The sequence below is a fragment of the Mobula birostris genome, chromosome 32 (genome assembly GCF_030028105.1).
Source record: "Mobula birostris isolate sMobBir1 chromosome 32, sMobBir1.hap1, whole genome shotgun sequence".
Classification (NCBI taxonomy): Eukaryota; Metazoa; Chordata; class Chondrichthyes; order Myliobatiformes; family Myliobatidae; genus Mobula; species Mobula birostris.
Window position 1 is genome coordinate 15375010 of NC_092401.1, and position 27283 is coordinate 15402292.

At 43.0% G+C, this 27283-nt stretch overlaps 1 protein-coding gene across 1 annotated transcript in view; it reads right to left on the reverse strand.

Moving 5' to 3' along the window:
- Positions 1-13310: 13310 nt before the first annotated feature.
- Positions 13311-27283, reverse strand: part of LOC140191187 (hepatic lectin-like) — a 45084-nt gene continuing 31111 nt past the window's right edge. The window contains exons 7-8 of the mRNA XM_072248346.1: positions 20084-20190; positions 13311-14419 (exon numbers count right to left, since the gene is read on the reverse strand). Coding sequence (XP_072104447.1) covers positions 14293-14419; positions 20084-20190 — 234 coding nt within the window. The 3' untranslated portion in view covers positions 13311-14292. The remainder of the gene's footprint in view (positions 14420-20083; positions 20191-27283) is intronic.

The window sequence follows — 27283 nt, forward strand, 5'->3', positions numbered from 1 at the left end:
GAGTGAGCGAAGGACTTGATAGGTCTTTGTTGATTATATTTGCATCCTCCTGTCAAAGGAGTGGCACCAGAGGATGGAAAATATCAAACTATCCGTTTTTCAAAGAAGGTAGTAGGATTTCTCATAGGAATTATAGACCAGCTAGTCTTACGTCAGTGGTGAGGATACTATTAGTTACATATGTTAGCTTCAGGATTGATAAGCATTTCAACAACACTTGTAATTGGTCGCAGAGGGGCAAGTAGTGCCTCATGAGTCCATCTGAGTTTTTCGAGTGGGTACAAAACAAGCTGATGAAGAAGGAACTATGTACCTCGTGTATCTTGGTGTACGAGTTTGATAAGATTTCCATATTAGTCTCAACAACAGCGACCTCATCCACGGAAACTGGGCTTCAAAGATTCGCAATTGGCTTGTCCATGAAATGCAGAGGGCGTTCGTACAAGGGAAGCACTCTGTATTTCACGCGGCAGAAAGAATTCATAGTGTTTGGAGCCAAGTCACTTTGGTAGAATACTAGGCCTCTGATGTGCTGTTGCTGTAAATGTATTCATGTAGTGATTCGGATTAATATTTCTTTAGTCAAGTGCTATGGCATTGCCATTAAATGCATAAACCGACCTGGAAGGAATGAAGCAAAAATAAATAATAATAAAGAAAGCAGAGGAAGGCAATTGGATCTTCAGCACTACAGTGACTAAAAAGGTAATAGATAATAACATTCAAATCAATATAAGCCTTACATCACCGGTAGGTAAATATTTGGAGAAGGTTCATCTGGATAGGATCTTCTTGCCTCTGGAAAAGTAATCCCTCATTACAGATAGAGACGCGATTTCCTGTAGCAAGGTTTATGTATGAGCTACGATAAGGAGAAAGCGATGGTGATTGTTTAGAATTGGACAATAGACGTTGTATAATAAAATGAATCGTTTCTATTTTAAAAAAAAATCAAGTAGATCCCTAATGGTCGGCGGATCTAGAATTTTAGGTCTCCTGGAAACCAACAGTGATTATACCCTATCATTTAACGTTGTGTTGTCCATAGAAGGCAGTTTGTGTTTGGGGTGCGCAGATATTTTGATTGGAAATCGATGACAAGTAATATTCTGTACCGATAAGTGCCAGGAGATGTATTTTTATTTGATATATAGAAATGGTCCAAATCGAAATATAGATGGTCCGATTAGTCCGTTGCTAAAGTACCCAATGAATGGTAGAGTTGTGGCAGTTAGGAAGCATGTCAAATAATTCAGCGGGGAATATATCTGTTAGACACATAGACTAAGAATTCGCAGACAGATATTCATTCTGACAAGTGTGAGATATTGCAATTTGGCAGGCCCAATGTAAGATGAAAAATGCAGTAAATGATAGGACAGTTAAACGCATTGATCAGAGGGTAATAAAGGGCTGCCGGCAACGTTGGTAGAGGTAGATACGATAGGTCTTTTAACAGATTTTTGGATAAGTACATGGAGCTTAGAAAAATAGAGGGCCACGGGTAAGACTAGTAATTCCTAAGGTAGGGACTTGTTCGGCACAACTTTGTGGACCGAAGGGCCTGTATTGTCCTGTAGATTTTCTATGTTTCTACGTTTCTAGGGGTGCAAGTCTGTCTCTGAAAGGAGCATTACAAGTAGAATGGATGGTAAAATGGCCTGAAATATACGCTCCCTTATTGGCGGATTGTTGAATTTAAAGGGCGTGAACTGATGTTGCATTTTTATAAGACTTTGGTTAGACCAGATTTGGACTACCTACTTGCAGTTCTTGTCGCCGCATTACAGGAAGAATGTACAAGCTTTAGACCGGGTGCGGAATAGGCACAGCAGGAAATTGCTTGTAATTGAGAGAGTTAGCCATAGGAAAGCGTTGGACAGATTTGATCTTTTTTTCTCAGCTTCGCTGGCTTATGGATGATATAAAATTATGAGATTGCAAAATTACGAGCGATAGAGCGCGGATAGATGGGATCTTTTTCCCATCTCGTAAATGTCAAATTTTATATAACATAGATTAAAGATGTGTTTCAACATCCTGAGCAGTGAAGTACAGTATGAGCAACCTTGTATAATATTGGTCAGCTGGCAGTCTTATAACATAACGTGCAGTTTACTTGAAGGTGCAGATGCTACTGAAGTACTGTTCCTTATTGCTATCATATAATGGTTACAGCAAAATCATGAGCGTAATTTCCACGACTGCTATCTCTCTAGAAAATCTCTCAACCTATTCAGCCGATTGCTGCCAAACTTTCAAGGTAACCTTGTAAAGATTAATTTGCCTTTTATGTATTCAATTCTGTTGTAAAGGCCGCTTCGCAATGTGCCTCCACCACACCTGGAGATAATGTATTCCAGATTCCTGTCAGACTGCCAAAGAAAGGCCTTTCTCATAATACTATTTCTTCCTTCACCTGTATTTTATACCACTGACATATGAAGGTCCTGAAAGCCTCCAATGGGGCGAGGCTTTCGTCAACTACCTCGTCGTGACAGTTTATCAGTTTATAATGATGCTTCTATCAATCTCCCTTAATCGTCCCCCTCTATAATTTATCGTTGCAACTTTAACTTCTCATCCCAGAGTTAATTTATTTCACTCTTGCCTGATTCTTAACGTATCTTTCCTTAAGGTGGTGATTAGAACTGAGCACGGTATTCTAGTTGTGGCGCAGCGGCGCTTAAGCAAAGATTCAGCCTGTTTTCTATGCACTTATACTCTAAAGCTCAGCAAAATTCAGAATTGTTTAAGCTTATTACACATTTTCTTTACCGGTCCTTTACTGTTAATGATTCAGCTACCCGTATACAGTCCTTCTACAGCTACATTAATGTTAGAATGTGAAAGTATGCCTCTCCGCTTTCATCTTAACAGAATGGTTCTTTCCGCATGAAAATTTATCTGCCACCTCAGCGCTCATCCCACCAGTCTGCTTATGATGATGTCTATTTTCAATACGTTCGTAACGCTTCTCAAATTGTGTCTTATATAAATGTTTCTATGGATTACATACAAATCGTAGTGAATGCCTCATATTGTAAGTCATTGCTATAAACAAAATAGTCAAAGGCTCCACTAATAATCCAATGTGAGCGCTGCGATTCACCATATTTCAGGGTTTAAAAATTTAAAAAAAGACATATCACGATATCAACATTACAAATACATTCTTTTATGCCTGGTCTCTCAGAATTGTTGATATGCAAAGCATCAATGACCTTGCAGAAATCTAGAAACACGAGTTCTATTTCTTGCATCATCAATAATGAAATGAAAGTGGTTAAACACAATTTGTTAAAAAAATGCTTTGTCTTACATTATTTAATCCATTTTCCTATGTCCCAGATAATTTCCTCAGAATGCTTCCCCGCTACCGAAATTAAATTGATTGACCTGCAGTCACTGGATTTCCTGTTACATTGATGACGCTCTAACAGGGACCTGGACTCGTCTTTAGACTTGCAGCTTTATCTGCTCTCGAACATTTTCTTACTCACAGAAAATGAATGAATATGTGTGAAGTATGGTTTCTGCTACTGCAAGGTTTCTCAACCAGTGTTCCGCGAGAGGTGGCAAGGTGTTCCGCGAGAGATCATGATAATATAAATTTCGGGTAACGCGCGATGCCCACGGGAGATAGGACAGGGCAGTAGGCTGATAATTGAAGACCACTTTAATGCACGGACGGGAAGACGACAAACTGATGATTAGCGTGTCGAGCATTTTCCGAGTGTTGAATGGACTTGCCCAAATTCAGATGTGACATCAGCCTCTCCCTTCGGAATTACCTCTCCCAATTTCCCATTACGTGACTTTCAGGAACGAACGAACTCTACCGGTGTAGCGGAAAATTTTGGGGAAATTTACATTTTTAAGACAGACAAATGCGGCGATTATTAAAGCGGAGATGTGAGTAAAATTCAAATTAAAATATGAGTAATACTGTTCATAAAATAGTCTATGCCCGGTGACCCACAGCTCCGTCTTCAAGGTCAGCAGGATACGAACATTACCTCGGAAGAGCGGCAGGCAGCTGGGCCTCGCAGAGACCTCGACTTTCCGTCGCCGGGACCCGTGAATGGCCATCATGGACAGGTCCAGGATCAAGACCACCATTATCCTTGTCACTCGCCCTCTTCGGTACTGGGTGTCCGTATGTAAAGTGCGCAGTCCTGAAGTGCAAACAGAACCTGTGCAGCGGCAGCTGTCAGATAATCAAACAGGAGCTGCAACCTCTCATACTCTAAAAAGCGTGAGATACTGACTCCTCCCGGCCACAGAATGGACAGGTGCACTGAATATCGGTGAACCTACTTCAAACCCTCTTGTACGGTTCTGCCCTGTGCAACGCCTTCCTCCCCAGGTCTCCAACGTAAGACCCCTGCATAAAGACATTTCCTCATGGTGTCCTCCTCCGCTGTCAGATGGTAATACATACCGCCACGGCGAAGCTTGTCGGCAGATTAAATGAAATGTATGCAAGAGCAGTCGGTAAAAGAAACGCTTTGGAGCGTCAGGGAAGAGTACGGTGGGCATCCTCGATGGACGGTTTACGTTATGCGGGGCAGTCTTTCGAGGCCTTAGTTCGACGAACACTTCGGATCATTAGGTGCTGGTGCAACCGGAATCTTTCCACTTCCTCAAGCGCCCTACTCACCCACAGGGACAGGATGGAGACTTGTCCGCTTCAGAGCAAGAGCCCGACCGGCGCACGAACGCCCAGTCTGGGTACGACTAGACCCCATATCTTCAACAAAGCTCGGTAGAAGCAAGACAGTTCCCTCAAAGCAGTCTAACTGATGTGTTCCGTTGGATACCTCGTGCCCTCCTGCGGACAGTGTCCCCGGCGGAGGAAGTGCGTCGCCAGCACATGCGATCGAGGATACTGGTGGCTAAACAGGTATCTCTGCAGGGTCCTGAGTCGGTGTGCCGCCAGCTGGTTGCGGTCGTACACCAACGACTGACCACCCTCCGCGATCGGAAGACTTAAGACCGCAGCAGGCAACCAATGCCTCCTGTTGCACCAGAAGAAGTCCAACAGCCTTTTCTGGACCCTGGAGTCAAAAGCAGTGTGCGGGACTAAAGTAATCAACCGGTCGCATATCTTTACAATGAAAGCTACATATCAATGGGGTTTACATGGACTGGGGATCCACGTTGTCATATTCTACTGGGCCTAGTCTGTGGTAAACAACTTGCAATTGTTACAATGGTTCCAGTTAAATTGAAAAGACACCTAACTACAAATCATATCCATATGACAGGTGAATTTGCTGATTATTTTAAGGCACTAATAAAATCGCAAAAGAAGAGGATTAACGATTTTGCAAATAAAGCTACAATCAGTAAAGGACTCAGAAAACAACTTACTTCGTAGCTTTAAGACCAGTTCATTCGAGAATGTTTAACAAGCTGTGTAAAAACCTGAACAAAAAGCACATACTTCTGCTACATACATACTTCCGGTGGTTTAGCAGAGGAAGAGTTCTCAATCGGGTGTTTGACCTGAGAGGTGAAATGCGGGAGTCCTTTCAAGAAAATAGTAAGCCAGATTTTCAGAAGTGCTTTGAAGATGTAGAATGGCAATTAAAATCAGCGGACGTAACAGTCATTTTTCAACATGTGAAGCAGTTGAACAAGTCTCTGCACGGCCCTGCAGAAATATTTTGCCTTCAAGTCACAAGATTCTTGGATTCAAAACGAAATTGGGTCGTTGGAAAAATAATGCCACAGAAGAAAATCTTGATATGGTTCCATTGCTGCTGGGGCTTGAGTGTGAGGATGGATGTCGATAAGTGTCCATTTTTCATTGAAACCCTCTTGGAAGGACTGCGGAACAAAATTGAACATTATTTTTTTCTTCCTTTCAACATAGCAGTATCACTGGGTGGGGGATCCTTTCACTGAATCTTCTGCTCAGCCTGAGAGAATGACCTTTACCTTGAGGGAATGGCAGAAACTTTATAAGCTGCACTCCGATCATAGTCATAGACATACTTTAGTGATCCCGATAGAAATTTGGTTTCGTTACAGTTGCACCAACCAAGAACAGAGTATAAATATAGCAATATAAAACCATAAATAATTAAATAATTAAATCATGCACTCAAGATGAAATTTAATGACCCGCCCCGGATACGATCTGGATTCCTATAAAAGAAACGTATCTTGCCATTCATAGGAAAGCAATGAACATTTTCTTGCAGTTTTCAACTTCTTACATGTGTGAGCAAGCTTTATCTGGTTTAACAAGCATCAACAGCAAGGATAGAAATCGTCACCTTTCGGTTGAAGTTCAAATCCGCGTGTGTTTATCTCAAGCAACACACATCAAAGTTGCTGGTGAATGCAGAGTTAGTAACTCTTCCTTCAGTTAGTCCTGACGAAGGGTCTCGGCCTGAAACGTCGACTGTACCTCTTCCTAGAGATGCTGCCTGGCCTGCTGCGTTCACCAGCAACTTTGATGTGTGTTGCTTGACTTTCCAGCACCTGCAGAATTCATGTTCTTTGTGTTTATCTCAAGTTCGGCTCAGAAATGAGAAATTTACTATGTTTGACTTCTGAGTTTTCAGAATGTGTGAAAGAGAAATCAAGACTAAGCTTAATTGTCAGTTTCTTTTCTCAGAAAGTTTGTAAAAAATTCATTCTCCACTCAAAAGAGCACTGAAAATTATTTTTGCTTTTTATATTTACAGCTTATTAATCACGCTAACGCACCGTGAGCTCTAGATATAATAACTTTTGTCTAGGGGTTCCCTTCAACCTGAAAATTATTTCAAGGGTTCGTCCAGGGCAAAACGGTTGAGAAAGGCTGGATTATTCTGTCGATGTATTCGACGCTTCTGACTGAACCTGGCTGCAAAATATACAATCGTCTGCATAGCATATATATGCAGGGTCCCACCATCACTAAGGATGACGATGAGTTAGTGGGTCTTTCTGAAGCTACTTGTTCACTTGTCTGCCACTATTTAGCTTTAGATATGAAAACTGAGTATATACAAAATAAATATATACCTCCGTAATTTATCATCATATGCTTCCAGATTCCTATCACTCTAACATAGCATACTCATTATCGACGTATGGATATCATATAAAACTTTGCAATTCGTCTTCTTACAGGCACGCACACAACAAAAAATCACAACAGAATCTATGGAAAACCGTACACAACAAAGAATGCCAAACACCCACTTTGTGAATCATAAAAAGTACAAAATCTTAACAGCAAGTTCTGAAAGTGAGTCCGCTGCTACGAACCAGTTATACGGTGCGGTGAATGCGACCAGTCCAGAAGTCCGGTGGCTGCAGGCCTTAGTTGCTGAGTCTGTTTAGCGCTGAGGCCAATAAAACACAGAGTAGTAATTTGAACACCGGTTCGTCCTCCGCCCTCGGCCTCGATGTCTTATCCTTTTTAATGTGTACTCCACTGAATTCGACTAATTATCGGTTCGTGTCTTGCTGTCGAGCCTGGGCCCCGCCTCTATAATTCGACTCGAAGTGTCAATGTGGCGGGACGTCTGCTGCAGCAATGGTCAGGACCGTAACTGCATTCTCGAGAGTGCGGATCCCCGAATCCTACAGCGAACCTTCCTGAAGCATATTAACTGTTCCGGCCTCATCTATTACTTTCTAGCCTTTATACTCTCCACATTAAAAAGCGCCCATCTCACAGAACCATGCGCTGCATGCAATTCACCCATTAGGCATGGGAGTGTAGACCTCCGCAATTCCCTTGTGTCAAAGAAGATGAAAATAATTGGCATTACCGCTTTGCTTATGCATCCGTCGCGAAATGCACAACGTGATGTAAAGAATACCTTGACAAATACAATGATCTTGGTCTGGATAAGGAGCAGTGGCATGGAAGAGCGAACAAAATTTCAGCAAGTTGGTAGTATGGATTTATATTTGGCTGCGTGCAAATTAGTCTCCGTGAGTGACATTTTGTTTTTAATATTACTCATTTTAAATTAAAGCTATGCTTAACATATATGTCGAATCTAAGGCGTTTTTATCCTTCCCGATGTGGAAAACAAGTCAATGCCCAATAAGAAATGAGTGATATATCGGAGAAAACCAACAACATGCTGAAAACCTTTCTGCTCTGCTTTATTTTCCTATGTACTTCAAAATCCTTGGCCTCCGTTGTCATGATCCACATTTTAGAACCCTGGACCAGAGTTTTATAGAACTGCATCATTACCTCGCGACTCTTAAACTCTATCCCTTGACTTATGAAAGCTAACACTCCATAAGCATTCTTTACTATCCTATCTACCTGAGAGGCAACTTTCAGGGATCTCTGGGCATGTACCCCCAGATCCCTTTGCTCCTCCACACTGCCAAGTATCCTACCATTTACTTTGTACTCTGCCTTGCAGTTTGTCCTTCCAAAGTGTACCACCTCACACTTCTCCGGGTTGAACTCCATCTGCCACTTCTCAGCTCATTTCTGCATCCTATCGATGTTTCTCTTTTATTTTCTTCTTAACCATATTTTCTACATACTTTGTACGCAATGGTTATTTAACGTTATCATCTTTTACCTCCCTCATACCTGTGGTACATAGCTATGCAGAACTGCATACAAATGTCCCCTGAACATTTACCATATTAGCAAAAGGATTTAAAGGAACAAAATTGGTCCGCTGGAATATCGGAAAGGTAATCTATTCTTGGAGCCTAAGGAGATAGGGTAGATCTTGGTGGATCTTAAACTGGTTTTATTTTTTGTATATGTATTTATTCAGGAGATCGATACTAAGTCAGTGGAAGTGAGATATCACGGACACTCTATAGGAGGAGCTGTTTCCTGTCTTGAGGCAAATTACAGTGGATAAATCTCCATGGCTTGACAAGGTGTTGTCTCAAACCCTGTGGCGTGCAAGTGCAGAATTTGCACGGGCCCGAACAAAGATGAGGTACCGGAGGTATGGAGGATATCTAATACTATTCCGCTGGGTAAGAAAGACTCTAAAAATAACCAGGAAATAATAGGCCGGTGAGTTTGTCTTCAGTAGTGGGAAAGTTATTAGAAGGGAATCTTAGGACGGGATATATAAGTATTTGGCTAGACATGGACCAATTATAGATAGTCACCATGGGTTTATGCGTGTTAAGTTCTGTCTCACTAACCTTAAGAGTTTTTCGGTGATGCCACCAGGAAAGTTGAGGAAGGCAAAGCAGTGGGTGCTGCGTACATTGACTTTCGGAAGACATTTGAGTAGATCCTCCGTGGGACGTTATTCAAGAAATTTCAGTTGCTAGGCATTCAAGTTGAGGTGGTAACTTAGAATGGACATTGGGTTTGCGGGAGAAGCCGGAGAATGATAATAGATGATTCCCTTTCTAAGAGGAGGCCTGTGATTCGTGGAATACCGCCGGGATCACTGTATAGCCCGTTGCTTTTGCTCAACTGCGTCAATGATATGGATGATAATGTGGTTAAATAAATCAGTAAGTTTGTGGATGACAGCTAGAATGGGTGTGTAGTGGACAGCGAGGAAACCTATAGGAGCTTTTACGGGATCTGGACCAGCTGGACAAGTAGTCTGCGAAACGGTCGATGGAATTTAGTGCAGACAAGAGTGAGGTGTTGCATCCGTTAAGACCAACCAGGGTAGGTCATACACGGTGAATAGAAGGCACTGAGGAGTGCGGTAGAATATAGAGATCTGGAAATACGGGTCAATAATTCATTGAAAGTGGCAACACAGTTATTAAAGCTTTTGGTACTTTGGTATTCATTATTCAACGTACTGAGTACAAGAGATGAGATGTTACATTGAAGTTGCATATGACGTTGGTGAGGATTAATGTGGAATATTGTAAACATGCCGTAGTGCGCACCCGCTGGAAATTCAAAGCAACACGCACAAATGCATGAGGAACTCAGCAGGACAAGTAGCCTTTATTTAAAGGAGTGAAAAGTCAACTGTTCTGGCCGAATCCCTTCATCACGGGTGGGAAGGAATAAGAGAAGTCAAAGTAAGAAGGTATGGGGAGCGGAGGAAGAGTTACAAGGTGGAAGGTGGGAGGTGAAACCAGGAGAGAGGAGAGAGTGAAGTAAAGAACTGGAAAGATAATTGGTTAGGGAGATAAAGGGCTGGATAAGGGGGAAATTTGATAGTATAGGACCGAAGATCATGGAAAAAAGGAAAGGGATAAGAAGACCAGAGAGAGGTGATAGATAGGTAAGGTGAGAAAGGAAACAGGACTGAGGACTGGTAAAAAAAAGAGGAGGGGTAATAACCGGAAGTTTGAAAATCAACGTTGATGCCGTCAGATTGAAGTCTACCCAGACGGAATATAAGGTGTTGCTCCTCCAAACTAAATGTGGCTTCGTCATAGCAGTAGAGGAGGCAATTGACTGATATGTTGAGATGGGAATGGAAAGTAGAATTGCAATGGTTGACCGCCAGGCGATTTCAATTTTTATGGCGGATGGAGCGAAGGTACTCGGTGAAACAATCTCCCAATCTACCTCCAGTCCCCCTGATATACAGAAGGCCACATTGGCAGAAATTAATAGAGTAGATGACCCCCACACTCTCACAGGTAAAGTGTCGCCGAATCTGGAAGGACTGTTTTAGGGCTTGAATGGTAGTGATGGGAGAGGTATATAGGACAGGTGTGACACTTGTTCTGATTGCAAGGAGAATTACCAAGATGGAGATCAGTGAGGAGGGAAGAGAGGACAAGGGAATTGCATAAGGAGCAATCCCTGCACAGAAACGGGAAGTGGGGTGTGGGGGGAAGGGGGTGGGATAGAAAGATGTGCTTGGTGATGGAATCCCATTAGACACGGTGGATTTTGCCGAGCATTATGTGCTGGAAGCAGAGGTTAGTCTGGTGGTAGGAGAGATTAAGAGGAATCCTATCCCTGGATGGTTGGCGAGTGGATGGCGTGAGGGCAGATGTGTGTGAAGTGGAAGAAATGTGGGTGAGAACAATGTTGATGGTGGGTTAATTGAACCCCCTTTCCTTGACGAAAGAAATCTTAGACGTTCTGGAATATAATGCATCATCCTGAGAGGAGATGCGGCAGGAGTGGAGGAATTGAAAGAGGGCAATGGCATTTTTTAATGTGACAGGATGGGAAGAGGTACATTCCAGACAGATATAAGTGTCACTGGGTTTATAAACAATATCACTAGATAGAGGGTCTCCAGAGATGAAGACAGCGAGATCGAGGAAGGTGAACGAGGTGTCGGAAATAGGCCAAATAAGTTTGAGAGCAAGGTGATAGGACATAGGAGAGTGGTGTTGAAAAGGAATTTGGATGTGTCTGTTATCCGAGTAAGAAGAGTCAATATTTAAAGCCGTCTTGATGGGGGATGGAGGTATATATGGACTGGACATCTATAGTGAAAATGAAACCATCTGAGACAGGAACCAAAGTCATTGGAAAGATCAAGAGCGTGTAATGAGTCACGGAGGTAGTTAGGAAGGAACTGAACTAGGCTGGATAAAACAAAGCTGAGCTTTGGAGACACAACATCAGAGGGGCAGAAGAATGCAAAATCAATGGACTATTCTGTGCAGTTTTGGTCAACCACTTAAACGAATTATGTAAATAATGTTGAAACAGTACAAAGAAAATTTACAAGCAATTTGCAAGGACTAGAGGACTTGAGTTATAAGGAAAGATTTATTTGGTTTCTGATAATCTAACCTGGTAGCAACATACCGATGCAGCTATAATAAAGGCACATTTCATCAGGAGTTTAGGAGACGTATTTGGTTACCGAAAAAAAATGAAAACCTGTGCTGATATATCGGGAGAACAGTTCTTTTCTATATTAATCATGCATTTCCTTCAATTGCTATAGGAAAGTTAAAAACAAAATCACGAAATACTGTATACCAGTGATATCAAACCTGATTCTCATTCTGAATCTGAGATTCGGACAAATTGGGGAGCCGACCAGAAGTGTCTTCTTTTCTGTGTTAAACATTTTTTTTTTTTTTGTGATCACAAGACAATGCTGGACTCTATGAAATTCAGGTACTGCGGGTCTGCACTATTAGTGAACTGCTCGATGATCGGGTTAGCTGGACTGAGTGTTTGAGGAGCCGGTGTCTCGGCTGAACCTGATTGGGCTCGATTACGCTGCATCGGAGATATCGGAGTTAGCGTGCGAAGGCACCATGCAGTTTTACCATGAGTGATTGCCTTGCACGTTTCCTTTGGCACCCTTACAATCACAATGCCCTGTAGGTGATTGAAGATGTACGATTCTGCTATTTCCCTTGATTACTGCGTGACAGGCGGAGTGGGGACTGCGTAGCTTTTATTGCAGCGAGGACAAGGCCACAAAACATTTTGCAACTGAATACCCACAGCAATCCTGATTGAGGGATCTCGATACTTTAGCATCCCGCACAGGTAATTCTTTCTCATCACCTAGGAACTTAGTGGTTAATCTTGCACCCTGTGGTAAGATTGTATTTCAAGATACCATGTTCTCAACCTTTTCCTTTTAATCATTCCCAGGATCTCGATTGTCAAATATTCCATGCACTCATTCAACTAAGGTCCAGTTGGCCCTGGTGAACCTTGTTCCAGCTTCTCAGAACATCGTTCATGACAGAGAGTGAACACGGTATATCTACACACGGCTGTGTGCAAATTGCCCAGGAAGGAGTAGGGACCCTTTGGGATTTCGTTTCCAGGCGTACTGGCGCATCAAAATTACCATTCATATACACCGCGATTTTAAAATTGAGGTGTGTAGGAAACAATGACAAAGATGGTTTTCATAACATAACATTGGGAGTTTAAATGTTCAATGACGGTCTCTTGTTAGGAACATGGGCTGAGGCCAAGTTCCTGCAGAGTTCCAAATCTGCAATGAACAATGACTACACCTATCTCCGAGCAGCAACACGCAGCTCAGTCCATCATTCTTACCACTCCCACTGTTAACCATTGCTAACAGGAGAAGGCACAGTTTTAAGGTGCTTGCAAGCTTGCAAGTAGGTACAGAGGAGATGTCAAGGGCAAGTTTTTTACGCAGAGAATGCTGAGTGCGTTAAGTGGGCTGCCGGCGACAGTGGTGGAGGCGGAGACGATAAGATCTTTGAAGAGACACTTGGATAGGTACATGGAGCTTAGAAAAGTAGAGAGCTTGGGTAACATTAGGTAATTTCTAAGTAAGTACGTATTTAGTACGCATTGTAGATCGAAGGGCCCGCATTATGCTGCAGGTTTTCTATGTTTTATATTCTATGTTAACCAAGAAAACACAGAGAGCTCAAAAACCAGAGAAACAAAACACTTTAATTAGTCATCGGGTACCAGGTACAAAATAAAAAGTTTTTCTTTATTAAAATTATTGGTATAGGAATAATCCTGCGCTTGCAGACGGCATCATTAATCTGGTTTAAATTCCTAATTGTTACTTGGAATAGTGAGGAAGGGGGCGTACAGGAGGAAGTGGGAAAGGTAGGGTTGGGTTGAGGATAAGTTGATGAAGGGAACGATATTCGATCATGCGAATATATTAAGAAGTTAACCTGCTTGAAGAGCTCTGAACCTATTGCTACCAAAGCATTAATTGTAAGAAAACCGGAATTAAACCAGTTTCAGCCAGAAATGTTCTTATTAAAGAGATCAGACTTCTGTTAAAGGACAGTGATTGCTTTGAAAGTCTGTACAGGCAGAATCGTGCTTCTACGGTCAGGATAAAATAGGAAAAGATGGGGAGAGATGACAAGGGGAGTGCTGAAGAGTGGATATTGGCAGTTTGATCTCTCTAGTCTGATTAGATGAAAAAGGGGTCCTTCCACAAGCCGTCCGTTTTACACTTCAGCAGACAATGGGACGTTGTCTGTACAGAAACAATTCTACTCCTTAGGGTGATACAAATTGCAAATCATATTTTCAAATGAAATGATGCTGCAAGATTAGCTTTCACGTGAAAGTGTTTTCCTAAAGGCCGAAACTGAGGTGACGGAAAAAAGTACTACAGAACACGCACCAAAATGTGACATTACAACATGACAGGAAAAAAGGATATGTGCTCAGTCAGGAAGAAACAACGGTGATCTGCCCACGTGAGGATCTTTGAATCGTTGGGCTGGTATATACGGTTAAATTTGAATATCAATAGTAGACGTTGGAACAGCTGCAATTTCATGAGGGGCTGGGGGCAAGTGAGAGTTCTGGCCACGTGATACCAATCTCTTCTCAGAGCTGATCGCCGGGTATGCAAACGCGGTAGATTCACAGATGGATTCTGTTCCTACTTCGTCACCACTATAAGGAAAATAAAACTTTCACTCTGCTGGTTTTTCACATATGCTGTGATGCTGGAAAGAGCATGACAATTTTTCCTTCCCTCCATATGGACTGATGGCTACGCAGCATCTTGAATAACTCCAATAACAACGATTATTCCAGGACCTGTGGGAAGAGAGAAATGCGGCGATAACTGAATAGCCTCATTTTAATAAAGCAGGAAAAGTACTCTTTATAATGTACGCAATGCGAGAGTTTTCATACACAATTGATTGCTAAACATTTATGGAGCAATCACTTTTAACAGCGATTATGATTGACACCTGTGCTTGAGAGTAAGTGCTGAGCTGTGGATCGGAGGACTTAGTACAGGAATCGGAGAGGAGTTACAGTTAAGAGCAGGCAAGAAATATATGTCCTTAATCTTGCAAAGTGAGTGATCAGGAAAACATCAATTTCTTTGATTTAAACGAATCTGTCCAGGAGCTGAAGCTCAGGTGGGATGCACTCAAGCACGTTTGGTGCTGTGAGCATCAATCAATAAACGACAGTATGTATGGATCATTGGGATCTCTACTGTCGAAGCTAAAAACTGTACTTAAGCGACGGGATCAATATTCCTGCAGCTTGGCTTGTTGGAATTACCAGGGAGTGTTGAAACTGCTTTCTCAGAGAGATGGGAACTAGTGCGATACTGTTGAAGATGTGGTAGTTGTTTCATCAACAGAGGCAGAGTGCAGAGAGACTCCAAGGAAGGAGTGGCTATTGATGAAGCAAAATTACAGTCAGCAGCATCAGTTGCAATGTGAAAGTTGGACTAGATTGAAAACGGTTGAAGGTATTTTATTTGAGTGCACGAAGTTATGGAATAAGATAGGTGAACTTGCAGCCCAGTTACAGATTGGCATATATGATGCTGTCGGAATCATTGATTAATGGCTGAAAGGTTATTATTGTTGGGAGCGTAACGCTCAAGGATACACATTGTAGCAAAAGTAGAGGCAGTTAGGCAGAAGGTGTGGTATAGCTCCGTTGGTTAAAAAAAAAAATGACAAGAAACCTTTAGAAAGAAGTGACATAGTGTTGGATTGTATTGAAAGGTATAGAACTAAGGAACTTCAAGGGTACAAAGTCACTGATGGCAGTTATATAGACCCCCCACATGGTAGTAAAGATGTGGTGTACAAATTACAATGGGAGACAGAAATTGCATGACAAAAAGGCAATATTACATTAGTCATGCAGGAGTTCAATATGCAAGGAGATTGGTAAAAAAGAAAGATTGATGCTTGATGTCAAGAGTAGGGCCTTCTAGAATGCCTAGGAGATGTTTTTTTAGAGCAGGACGTTGTTGAGCCCTTCAGGGGATCAGCTATTCTAGACTGGGCATTGCGCATTGCACCCTAATTGCTCAGACAGCCGGAGTTGAAAAAGCCTGCCGGGAGCGATATCATAATATGACCGAGTCCGCCCCGACATTTGAGAAGGAGGAAATAAACTCGAATGCATCAATAATACAGCGGAGTAAAGGGATTTTTTTTTTTTTTTTGCGTGTCGCACCAGACAGTCAGCCAATCTTGTCTGGAGCGTGGTGTCAGGATTGGTCTCCTTTCGGATTACCCGAGTCACGATATGAACGTTCCTGACTCGACCCTTTTTTTCACGAGGCCGAGTGGCTAGCTCGACGCTCAATCCGACACGGATGGAAAGCGTGCTCGGAGGGTGGCCCGACTTGGATTCGAACTCGGGAACTAAAGAGGCACGAGAGAGGAATTGGGCAATATTTATTGGAAAAGAACATCTGTAGGGATGACGTCAGCGCAGCAGGGCTGAAATTTGTGGAAGCAATTTGGAACGTACTGGTTATATGTATTCCAAAGAGGAAGAATAATTGTAAAAGCAAGAGGATACAACTATGCCCTACAGCCAAAGCCGAAGGCCAAAGGGAGGGAATGTAATGTAGCAAACATTAGTGCGAAGTTGGAGGATTAGTAAGCTTTTAAAAACCAAAAAAAGGCGACTACAAAAGTCATTCAGAAGGAAAAGACGGAATGTGAAAGTAAGCTATCAATAATATTGAAGAGGATATCAAGAGTTTCTCCAGATACATAATGTGTAAAAGAGAGGCAATTATTAATATCAAACAGCTGGAAACGATGCTGAAGTGGTGGTAATGGGCCAGAAGGAGTAAGTGGACGAACTAAGTAAATATTTTGCATCAGTCCTCACGGTGGAAGTTTGAGATTGTCAGTGATCAAAAGCGTGTGAAGTTGCCGTTAATAGGGAGAAGGTTCTTGGTAAACTGAATATTCCGCAAATAGATAAGTCACCTGGACCAGATGGTTTACTTTTCAGGGTTCTGAACGAGGTGACTGATGAGATTGTGGATGCATAAGTAATGATCTTTTTAGAATTGCTATATTCTGGAAATGATCCCGAAGACTGGAAAATTGCAAATATCACTGCACTCTTCAAGAAGGGAGCAAGGCAGAACGAAGGAATGTTTATGCAATTTGACTGACCTCAGTGGTTTTGAAGTTGCTGGATACGGTTTTCGGGTACTTGGATCAATATAGTTAATTAGGACTTGTTCGGCATGATTTCCTCAAGGAAAGTCTTGTCTGAAAAATCTGTTGGAATTCTTTGAAAAAACAACAACCAGGATTGGAATAATGAAAAAGGCTACAGAGGGACCTATAAAGATAAGGAGATTGGGCAAAGAAGTGGGAGATGGAATACTGTATCCGGTATTGTACGGTAAAGAAATTACTAGATGGAATAAAACAATATATTATTTCATACATGGAGAGACAATTGTAAAATGTGAAGTGCAAAAGGAATTGGGAGCCCTTGATCAGGATTTTCAAAATATTGTCTTGCAGGTTCACTCGGTGTTGAGGAAGAAAAATGGGATGATGGCATTTCTTTCAAGAGGTATGGAATATAAAACCAAGGATGTACATGTAATATCAAAGATTTACAAAGCATCAGTGAGCCCTCGCATCGGGTATTGTGAGCAGATTGAGGCCCCTTAACTTAGAGAGATGTTCTGACACTGGAGAGTGCATAAAGAAGGTTCCGGAGAATGATTATAGAATTAAACGGCTTCTCATATGAAAAGCTGTTGATGGATCTAGTGCAGTATTCTGTGAGGTTCAGAAGAATGAGTTGTAACGTAATTGAAACCGATGGAAAGTTGAAGGACCTCGATAGAGTAGATGTGGAGAAAATGTTTACTATGTTGGTTGAGTTTAGCACCAGAAAACACAGCCTCGGGAAGAATTAGATCAAATTAGGAGGAATTTCTTCAGCGAAAGAGCGGTGAAGCAGTGAAATTCGCTGCTGCAGGCGACAATGGAGGCCAAATCATTACCTATACTTCAGGCAGAGGATGACAGATCCTTGATTGGTCAGTGTATGATGGAATACGGGGAGAGAGCAGGAGACTGCGGCTGAGGGGTAAGGTGGTTCAGCCATGATGAATTAACTGAGTAGATTCGATAGGCTAACCGGCCTAATTCTACTCTTACGTATAGTGCCGATAAAAGAGTATTCAGCATCCCCGCCCCACTTAAGATTTCATGTGTTTTGTTTGTTTTACAACATTGAATCATGCTGGATTTAATTCGCCTTTTTTGACACTGATTAACAGAAAAGTTTCTTCATGTGTCAAACTGACAACAGTTTCTATAAATTGGGCTAAATCTGTCATAATTATTGAACACAAAATAATGGATTGCATAATTACTCACCCCTTCAAGTCAGAATTTAGTAGATGCACCTATGGTAGTAATTACAGTCTTGCATATTTGTGAGTAGGTCCCTATCAGCTTTGTAAATTTGGACATTACTAATTTTCCCCATTCTTCTTTGCATAATTGCACGAGCTCTATCAGATTGCATGGGGATCGTGAGTGAACAAAGCATTTCAAGTTCAGCCACACTTTCTCAATTGGATTGAGGTTTATATTCTGACCTGGCCACTCCAGGGAATAAACTTTGTTGTTTTTAAGTTATTCCTGTGTAACTTTTGCTTAATGCTAAGGACCATTGTCTTCCGGTAAAGAAATCCCTCAATTTACAAGACCTCTTGCAGAGTACATCAGGTTTTTCCTCCAGGATTTCCCTGTATTTTGCTGCATTCGTTTTGCTCTCTGCCTTCACAGGCTTTCGGGATTTTCTGCAGGTGAACCTTCGCCACAACATGATATCGCCACCACCATGTTTCACAGGAGGGATGGTTTGTTTTTTTTTGATGATATACGGTGTTTAGCTATCATCGGACCATGAATCCTTCTTCCAGCTGACTTCAGCCTCCCGCATGCCTTCTGGAAAACTCCAGCCGAGATTTCATGAGAGTTTCCTTCATCAGTGGATTTCTCTTTGCCACTTTCTCACAATACTGCAACTGCTGAAGCACCCTGTAAACAGTTGTTCTAGGCGCAGTCTCTCCGATAGAACATAGAAAATAGAAAACCTACAGTACACTACAGGCCGCTCGGCCCACAAAGCTTTTCCGAGAATGTCTTTACCTGAGAAATTACCTAGGGTTACACATAGTCCTCTATTTTTCTGAGCTCCATATACCTGTCCAGGAGTCTCTTAAAAGATCCTCCACCACCGATACCGGCTGCCCATTCCAAGTACTCACCACTCACTGCGTAAAAAAATTTACCCCTGATATCTCCTCTGTACCTAATTCCAAGCACTTTAAAACTGTGTCCTCTCGTGCTAGCCATTTCCGCCCTGGGAAAAAAAGCCTTTAACTATCCACACGATCAATGCCTCTCATCATCTTCTGCACCTCTGTCAGGTCAACATCTCAGATACTGACGTTGTAACTCCTTCAGAGTTGTCATAGGTCACCTGCTGGCCTCCCATATTAGTCCCCTTCTGCAAGGTACCCAGATTTTGAGGACAATCTGCTCTCTGCAGGTTTACAGCTGTGCCATATTCTTTACATTCCTTGATGATTGACAACTGTACTCCAAGGAATATTCAGTGACTTTGAAATTTTCCTGTATCCATCTCCTGACTTGTGCTTTCTAATAACCCTTCCGTGAGTTGCGTGGAGTGTTCTTTTGCCTTCATGGTATATGTCCTGCCAGAATCCTGACTAGCCAGCAGTTAGACCTGCCAGATTTAGATGTGTGTTTGTATAATCAATTGAAACACCTTGCCTGTACACTAGTGATCTCCATTTAACTAAGCATGTAGCTTCTAAATCCAATTGGCGGAACCAGTGATGGTTTATTGTGTCATATTAAAGCGGGTGAATACGTATGCAATCAATTATTTTGTGTTTTATATTTGTAATTAATTTAGATCACTTTGTAGGGATCTCTTTTCACTTTGACACGAAACAGTCTTATTCTGTGGATCAATGTTAAACAAGCCAGAATAAATCAACTGTGATGCAATGTTGTAAAACATTAAAACATACAAAATTTTCAAGAGGGGTGGAGTGGTGGTGAATAATTCTGTAGGTACTGTAATTCTTAAGGTTTTATGGTCCTATATGACCGGAGAATTTGCACATGGAGATTAATACGTGCCTGCACCAGGTATTGTAGTTTAAGAGGTCACGTTCAGGGGGAATTTATATTATTAATGCTGGAACACTAAAAACAATTCATGTAGAGGGATCTTGGGGTTTAATCCCAAAGTTGCCTATACGTACTCAAGCAAAAAAAAGCTGCAATGTGAATCTCCAATTGATCTCGTTTCTTCATTGTTTCTAATACTGGAGCTCACAAAGCAGCAGAGATATCTGGTTGCCATTCAACGCCAGAGATATAGGGCAAAACATGAGACTTGAAAGGAACTTACGGTATAGAAAAATAGTAATCTGTTCCATCCACCCAGCGCAACATACGATTATAGTAAGTGAGCCCAATCCAGTAAGTATTATCATGAACGGCTTTTCTTAAAAACTCCTGCCGTAGAAACAAAGGCATCAATGGTTATCGATAGTATTTTTATCAAAGTTTTTACATGGTGAAATTCGAACTAAGGTCCAGCTGTTTAGTTCAAACCCTTCGCCCTTTTTGTAAACGTTTGAGAGGAACGGGAGATATCAGCATGTTACATTACTTCGGTTTGTTTGGTCTTTGCCATGTTCTCAACTTCATAAAACTGTAAGGTCAAGGCCAGCGACAGTACTGAACTTCCGACTACAGAGCAAGTGCTACCTGACTAACCATGATAATCACTTAATCTGCTTTACATCGCAATTTGGTTGATTCCCCGACAGTTCAATCCACCTATAAATAATTGCTTAATTCTTCCCGCTAATCTGAGGAAGAGCTCCAGGCAATAAATGCGACTGAATTCTGATTCCAAACATAAAGCCTGACTGGAGAAGTTTTGCGTTTCCCTTTCTGTTTTATGTTGACTGCCGTTAGGCTGCAGAATCGGTAAGTACCTCTTTGCATTTTTAACTACGCCCGATCAATGAACAGGGGTCATTAGCAAGGGTGAATTAACCAGGCCGGGGCAAACTGACCCTATTATTGGAGCAGCCATTGCGTGAGTGGGCTAGTGTTACAAAGAGGTCGCTTTTGGTTTGGCTAATCAGGCTGGGGCGAAGGAAACACCTCGTAATTTATTTTCTTCTCCTGTATTCTTCATTCTTCCCCCATTAGAGTCTCGACCATGATTCAGTGACAATGGCTCCAGGAGCTGTGTTGTTTTCTTTCTGTGAAAGCTGGGAATTCTGCGAAAATTCCAGTCTCCCGGATACCCACCATGTGCACCGAGCTGCAGCTCCTCAGGTAACGTTTTACAGAACTGGAGCTGGAACTCGATGACCTTTGGCTCATGCGAGAAACTGAGGAGGTGGTAGATAAGGGTACTGAGAGGTAGTCACCCCTAGGTTGCAGGAGGCAGGAGAAAAGAGAGGGAACTGGGTGGCCAGTACTGAGTACCCCTCTGGCTGGTTCCCTACAATATAAGTAAGCCGTTTTGGATACTGTTGATGGGGACGACATATCGGGGGAAAGGCAGCAACCGGGTCTCTGGCACTAATTCCAGTGCTGTACTTCAGAAGAGTTGAGAGGTGGAGAGCACTGCCGGAGGATCATCTATAGCTGGAGGAATAGAGAGGCAACATTATTCCTGTGTGGGCATGATAGAGACATGGATAGCGTATGTTGCCTCATAGGTTCCTGTGTCAGGGATGTCTCAGTTCGGAGCCACGGCATTCTAAATGGGGGGCAAAGAGCAGCGAGAAATTACTATGCCACCAATGACATAGAAATGAAGGACAATGAGGTCATGAAGAGAGATTAGAGGGAGCTAAGGACAAAGGTGAAAAGCGGACTATGTTAGATAGTAACCTTTGTATTGTTGGCGAAACCAAGCGCCAGGAGAATTTGGCAGATAAATTTTATATTTGCTGATAATTGGAAAATCATCTGGGGAAGGTACACCCTGCCAAATGAACAGGTAACACCTAAAGTTAACACCTAAACCCGAGAGAACCAATATACTTGCGGTCAAGTTTTCAAGTGGTGATAGGGAGGGTTTAAACTAAATTGGCCGGCTGAATGGATCCGCAGTAATAGGGTTAGGATTAAGCAGCCGGTTCTCAGAGGCATTTTATAGTGAGGCTTCCAGCAAGGATAGACTGACAATAGGGCAAAATTGCAGTCAGCAGGATGAATTGCAATGTAAACGGCAGACAAAGTCGGAAAGGGTGGTGAATGCAGGACTGAAATTTTTATACTTGAAACATGCAACATATAGAATAAGGCAGATTAAGTTGGAGCGCGGTTACAGAATGCCAGGCATGATATTGTGGCCAACACTGACTCTAGGCTGAAAGGAAATTACACTTGGAAGCTTATCATCCAAGCATACACGGTATATGGAATAGATAGCTAGGTAGCCAGAGTGGGTGGGGTGGCTCTGATGGTTAAAAAAAAAGAATAATAAAATTCTCGGAAGAAGTGCCATAGAATTGGAGGGTGCATGCTCCTCGTAGTGCGAGCTAAGAAACTGCAGTGCTATAGAGACTTTGAATGGAGTCATGTGCAGACCTGCGAACTGCCGCGAAGTTCTGGGTTGCATATTAAAATGGGATTTCGGACCGCTGGAAAATGATGCTGGAGATGGGGTACGAACAAATTACGGCTGAAATTAATAAGTACAGTAACCCTCTCAACGTGCTCGGAAGTAACCTTGGCTGGATAGCCAACTCTGCCAAGAGCCACGTGACTCAGTGTTGAGAAGACAACATTTAGAACAACATAGGTCTAGGGTCAGTAAGACTTGTGGTTCAACCAAACAGGAAAGCTGGGATTTCCCGGTTAATGGAACCTTGATTTGAGCGGATGCTGTGTAAATACCTGCCATAGAGAATTACCAATTCCAAATAAATGGCAAACCATACACCAGCATAAAATTATAGAAAAATATATTTATCAATTTTAGCGTAATAAAACAGGTATTAAGAAAAAGAAAATACATGAAAAACTAAAAGGGCCTATTACAGTTATATCAGCATAAATGTGCTGATAACCTTTGGAGCTCACGGCTTCTAGAAGCTGGGTATGACTGTTACTAACAGCGCTGAATTCTCATCACTATTCACCGGTACAGCTTCCCTTCTCAGACTCCTTCGTCTCGCGAAGCATCCCTTGCAATCGTGACTTGCCGTCGGATCGAGTCCTGAGGGATACTCTCCCGATCTTCTCTCTCCGTATCTCCCGCCAAGAAACCACGAACAACACCACTATCCGTCACAAAATTCTCTCCCCTCAGCTCTTTCTAGAACCTTAGCCCGGTGTTACCATCTCATCATCATAGCTTGTCACACCAGACAGCCAGCCACTCTAGTGTTGTTTGGTTGAAGTTGAATAGGTTCGTGTCAGCTAAATCAGGTGAGAGTGGGCAGATGTGCAGAGCGTGTTCCATGTACTGCTCCCTTTTGCCACACTTACAGGATTTGCTGGTCTTTAAACCCCACTTCACCATATAGTCTCCCGTCCTACAAACTCCCACTCTCGCTCTAGAGAGTGCACCACTTCCGTCTGTCAAGCAGTTTCCCGTCTGGCAACATTTCTGTGGGGTCTTGCACTGCATTGTTTGGTGGGGTTCTGGCTTCTGTTTGTTGCCAGAGGTCAATCCTGTATGTTTGGGGGGATGTTCCGTGCGGATGTTCCTCCACTGTAGCAAAGCATTTCCTCGATTTTAGGCGGTTGGAAACTGGCACATGATGGTGTAGTGGGTGCCGTGGATCCGAGTTCTGTTTACCTTTTTCAATTTGTGTTGTAGTGTGTCTTCGGATCTCTGGGGGAGCAATGTCTGCAAGTCTGTAAATGATGTTAGTGGGTGTGGGGGTCAGTGCGGCCGTGATTATTCGGCAGGCTTCATCAAGCAACGGGTCTATTTTCTTCGCAATGGCTGATCTGCCCCACACAGGTGCACAGCATTCTGCAGGTTACCATCCTGATTGGTTGAAACAACGTTCCTAAGTTGGCCGACGTTGCCCTTTATTTTCACTAGAACGCAAAACTTTCAAACAGTGGGACACACTGCTTTTATACTAAACTGCTAAAATGAAATAACAAGCTGTATAGCAGTAAAAATCTGAATCAGGGCATTACAGTCTGGGCCCACCAAAAATAGCCATGTCCTCATGAGTCTCGAACTTATTAAACCATTATTAACAACACAGTATCCAAATGAATTTCATGATTTAATGAACCAACGCCCCCCCCCCCCGCCAATCCGTTTGCAAATAGCTGTTACGTATCTCACTATTAACATAGATGCAACACTCTACTCCTCTGTGCGTCATATCGCAGCCTCTCTGGGGATTTCTTTCCTCACTCTCAGAGATCTTATCTCGTCTTCAGCTTCTTAGGCCTCAGGCACTCCTTATCACTGCTACAGTTTCCTGGCGATGCCACTCCAGTGCGGTGATTTTGCTTAGTAGCAGAAACCGCTGCTAGGTCATAAGCCTTTTCGATTCTGTAGTTTTTGTCGGACACATAATTGATACGACTTCCGTGGCAAGTCTGCACCACCGACTGCAAAACATTGATTTACAGGCAATCCCGCTTAACGCCCGAACATCAAATAGGATAGCGAGTATGCAGCAGTTTAATTCTGTATACAGATGTTGAAGTCTACTAAATGTCCAATACGCTGACGCCACTTGTTCTTCTTGCTGATATCCCGTGTTCCAAGCGTACTACAACAATGTGAGGTGAAACATTTCAAGCTGGGGATCATCCTGTGGGTGATATGGCGTAGTCCTCAATTATCGATTCCAAAAACTCATGTGTGAGCTGATTCTCAAATTCTCTTCCCCAATCAAGCTGTATCCCTCTTGGAACGCCATAATAAACAAAAATCATCTTCTGTAACACTTTGGCAACTGCGATGCTCTCTGATCCTTGGCTGGAAAGGCTGGAGTATATTGGGTGAGGTCATCAGTGATAAATAAGCAATTTGCCGCGTTGCTGGTGTCAGACTCTATGGAGAGGAAATATATACACATTAAATCAAGTGTCTCCACACCCTGCAAGTCAGATGATGGAACAATTATCCTCGCACGCATCTTCCACCGAATACATCGAACAGACGACTTACAGTGCTCTTCAATCTCAGCGTTCATTCTGGGCCAATAGAACCGATCTCAGACCAATACGTCTCCTCCCCATGGGCCGGCATCTATGCAGAAGCTGATTCAAAGGATGGCCTACTCTGGCATACTTCATAAAATCTACGCTAGTACCCACTGAATCCAAGGTGTGAACGTAGGGCAATGATATTCCTGGGCCATGCCATGTGGTCACTGCTTCTCATTTGGAGGGATCCGTAGCAACTCCATTATATGAGACTATGTACCGACATAGTTGACCAGCATCTTACAGAACGGGCACTTGTCCAGCGACAGTCTTAGCCCTTCAGCTTTCAGGCAGCCTAGCACATTCAGCAGCTTCACCTCCTACTCCTCCAGTGTGGGCCCGAAAACTATGAGATCATAAACACGAGGAAATCTGCAGATGCTGCAATTTCAAGCAACACACATAAAAGTTGCTGGTGAACGCAGCAGGCCAGGTAGCATCTCTCTGAAGTGGTACAGTAGAAGTTTCGGGCCGAGACCCTTCGACAGGACTAACTGAAAGAAGAGCTAGTAAGAGATTTGAAAGTGGGAAGAGGAGTGGGAGATCCGAAATGATAGGAGAAGATAGGAGGGGGAGGGATGCAGCCTAGAGCTGCACAGTTAATTGGCAAAAGGGATATGAGAGGATCATGGGATAGGAGGCTCAGGGAGAAAGAAAGGGGGAGCGGGGAAAACCGGAGGATGGGCAAGGGGTATACTGAGAGAGACAGAGGGAGAAAAAGTAGAGAGAGAAAAAGAATGTGTGTATATAAATAAATAACGGGTAAGGAACGAGTGGGAGGTGGGGCATTAGCGGAAGTTTGAGAAGTCAATGTTCATGCCATCAGGTTGGAGGCTACCCAGACGGAATATAAGGTGTTGTTCCTTCAACCTGAGTATGGCTTCATCTTTATAGTAGAGCAGGCCGTGGATAGACATATCAGAATGGGAATGGAACGAGGAATTAAATGTGTGGCCACTGGGAGATCCTGCTTTCTCTGGCAGACAGAGCGTAGGTGTTCAGCAAAGCGGTCTCCCAGTCTGCGCCGGGTCTCGCCAATATACAGAAGGTCACATCGAGAGCACTGGACGCGGTATATCACCCCAGCCGACTCACAGTTGAAGTGTCGCCTCACCTGGAAGGACTGTCTGGAGCCCTGAATGTTGGTGAGGGAGGAAGTGTAAGGGCCTGTGTAGCATTTGTTCCACTTACAAGGATAAGTGCCAGGAGGGAGATCCCTTTTGCCAATCAACTATCCAACTCTTGGCTCCATCCCTCCTCCTCCTGTCTTCTCCTATCATTTAGGATCTCCCCCTCCCCCTCCCACTTTCAAATCTCTTACTAGCTTTTCTTTCAGTTAGTCCTGACGAAGGGTCTCGGCCCGAAACGTCGACTGTACCTTTTCCTAGAGATGCTGCCTGGCCTGCTGCGTTCACCAGCAACTTTTATGTCTGTTACTCTGAGAACATTCAAGGACGTTAGTACCTCATGCTCTCATGTCCCCAACAGTCTTCATACGTTGGAAAGATACTGGTGCTCCTGATATGCCCAGCGGCATTTTTTAAACGGAAAATGGATATATAAATCCCGTCTTCTCTCACGGGTATCTTAAAATAACAACTTCTTAGGTCCAACAGAATAAACCATTTTACTCCACTGATGCAGGCGAGAACATTGTCAATCCGCGAAACAGTATGTTGGTCGGGGACTGTAGGATGGCCAACACACGTTCGTACTTTCGCATTTATCTTCCTCGCACACCACTACAGGTTACGCATAGGGATTCATTGACTCAGTGGTAATTTGCTTCCTTCAGTTTGCAGCCGGAAATCATCCATCTTCGCTGAAGCGAACGATCCAGACCTTTCTCTGAAATGGCTGTGTTCTGTCATTCGAATACAATGACACTTTCTCTTTGATCAACCCAAATGAAACTCATCAGTAGAAAAGACATCTTCGGACTTCAACATCTCCATTAGTCTTCTTTTCCATCCCTCGGTTAGCGGAAAGTCACCAAATTTGAATAACTTGTTGTTAACCTTCCCGATCCAGGACTCCCTCACCTCTCCCTCTGAGGTGCTCCTGACAATCACTGTCATTCTGCTTACGTGTCCAGCCGAAGGTTTCTGTAGTTGAGGTCTCATCAGCGCCCCAGCAGGTTAGCGTGGCCTCGGTATCAGACATCCCAGTAAATTTGGGGTTTACCCTCACTCTAGCTACTTGGTCAGGACTAACACGACAGGTATGGAATGGGTTTACTGCACCGTTCCTTGTTTGTGCTTATTGTCCTGCTTAGGAGGAACTTGCACCTTCTCAAAAACAGAATAGGAGCACGCTCACAATAGGAGAATTTATTCCCACAGTAATGAGGCTTCAAGTTTTTCAATCGGTTCCGGACAGACCAACACTAATG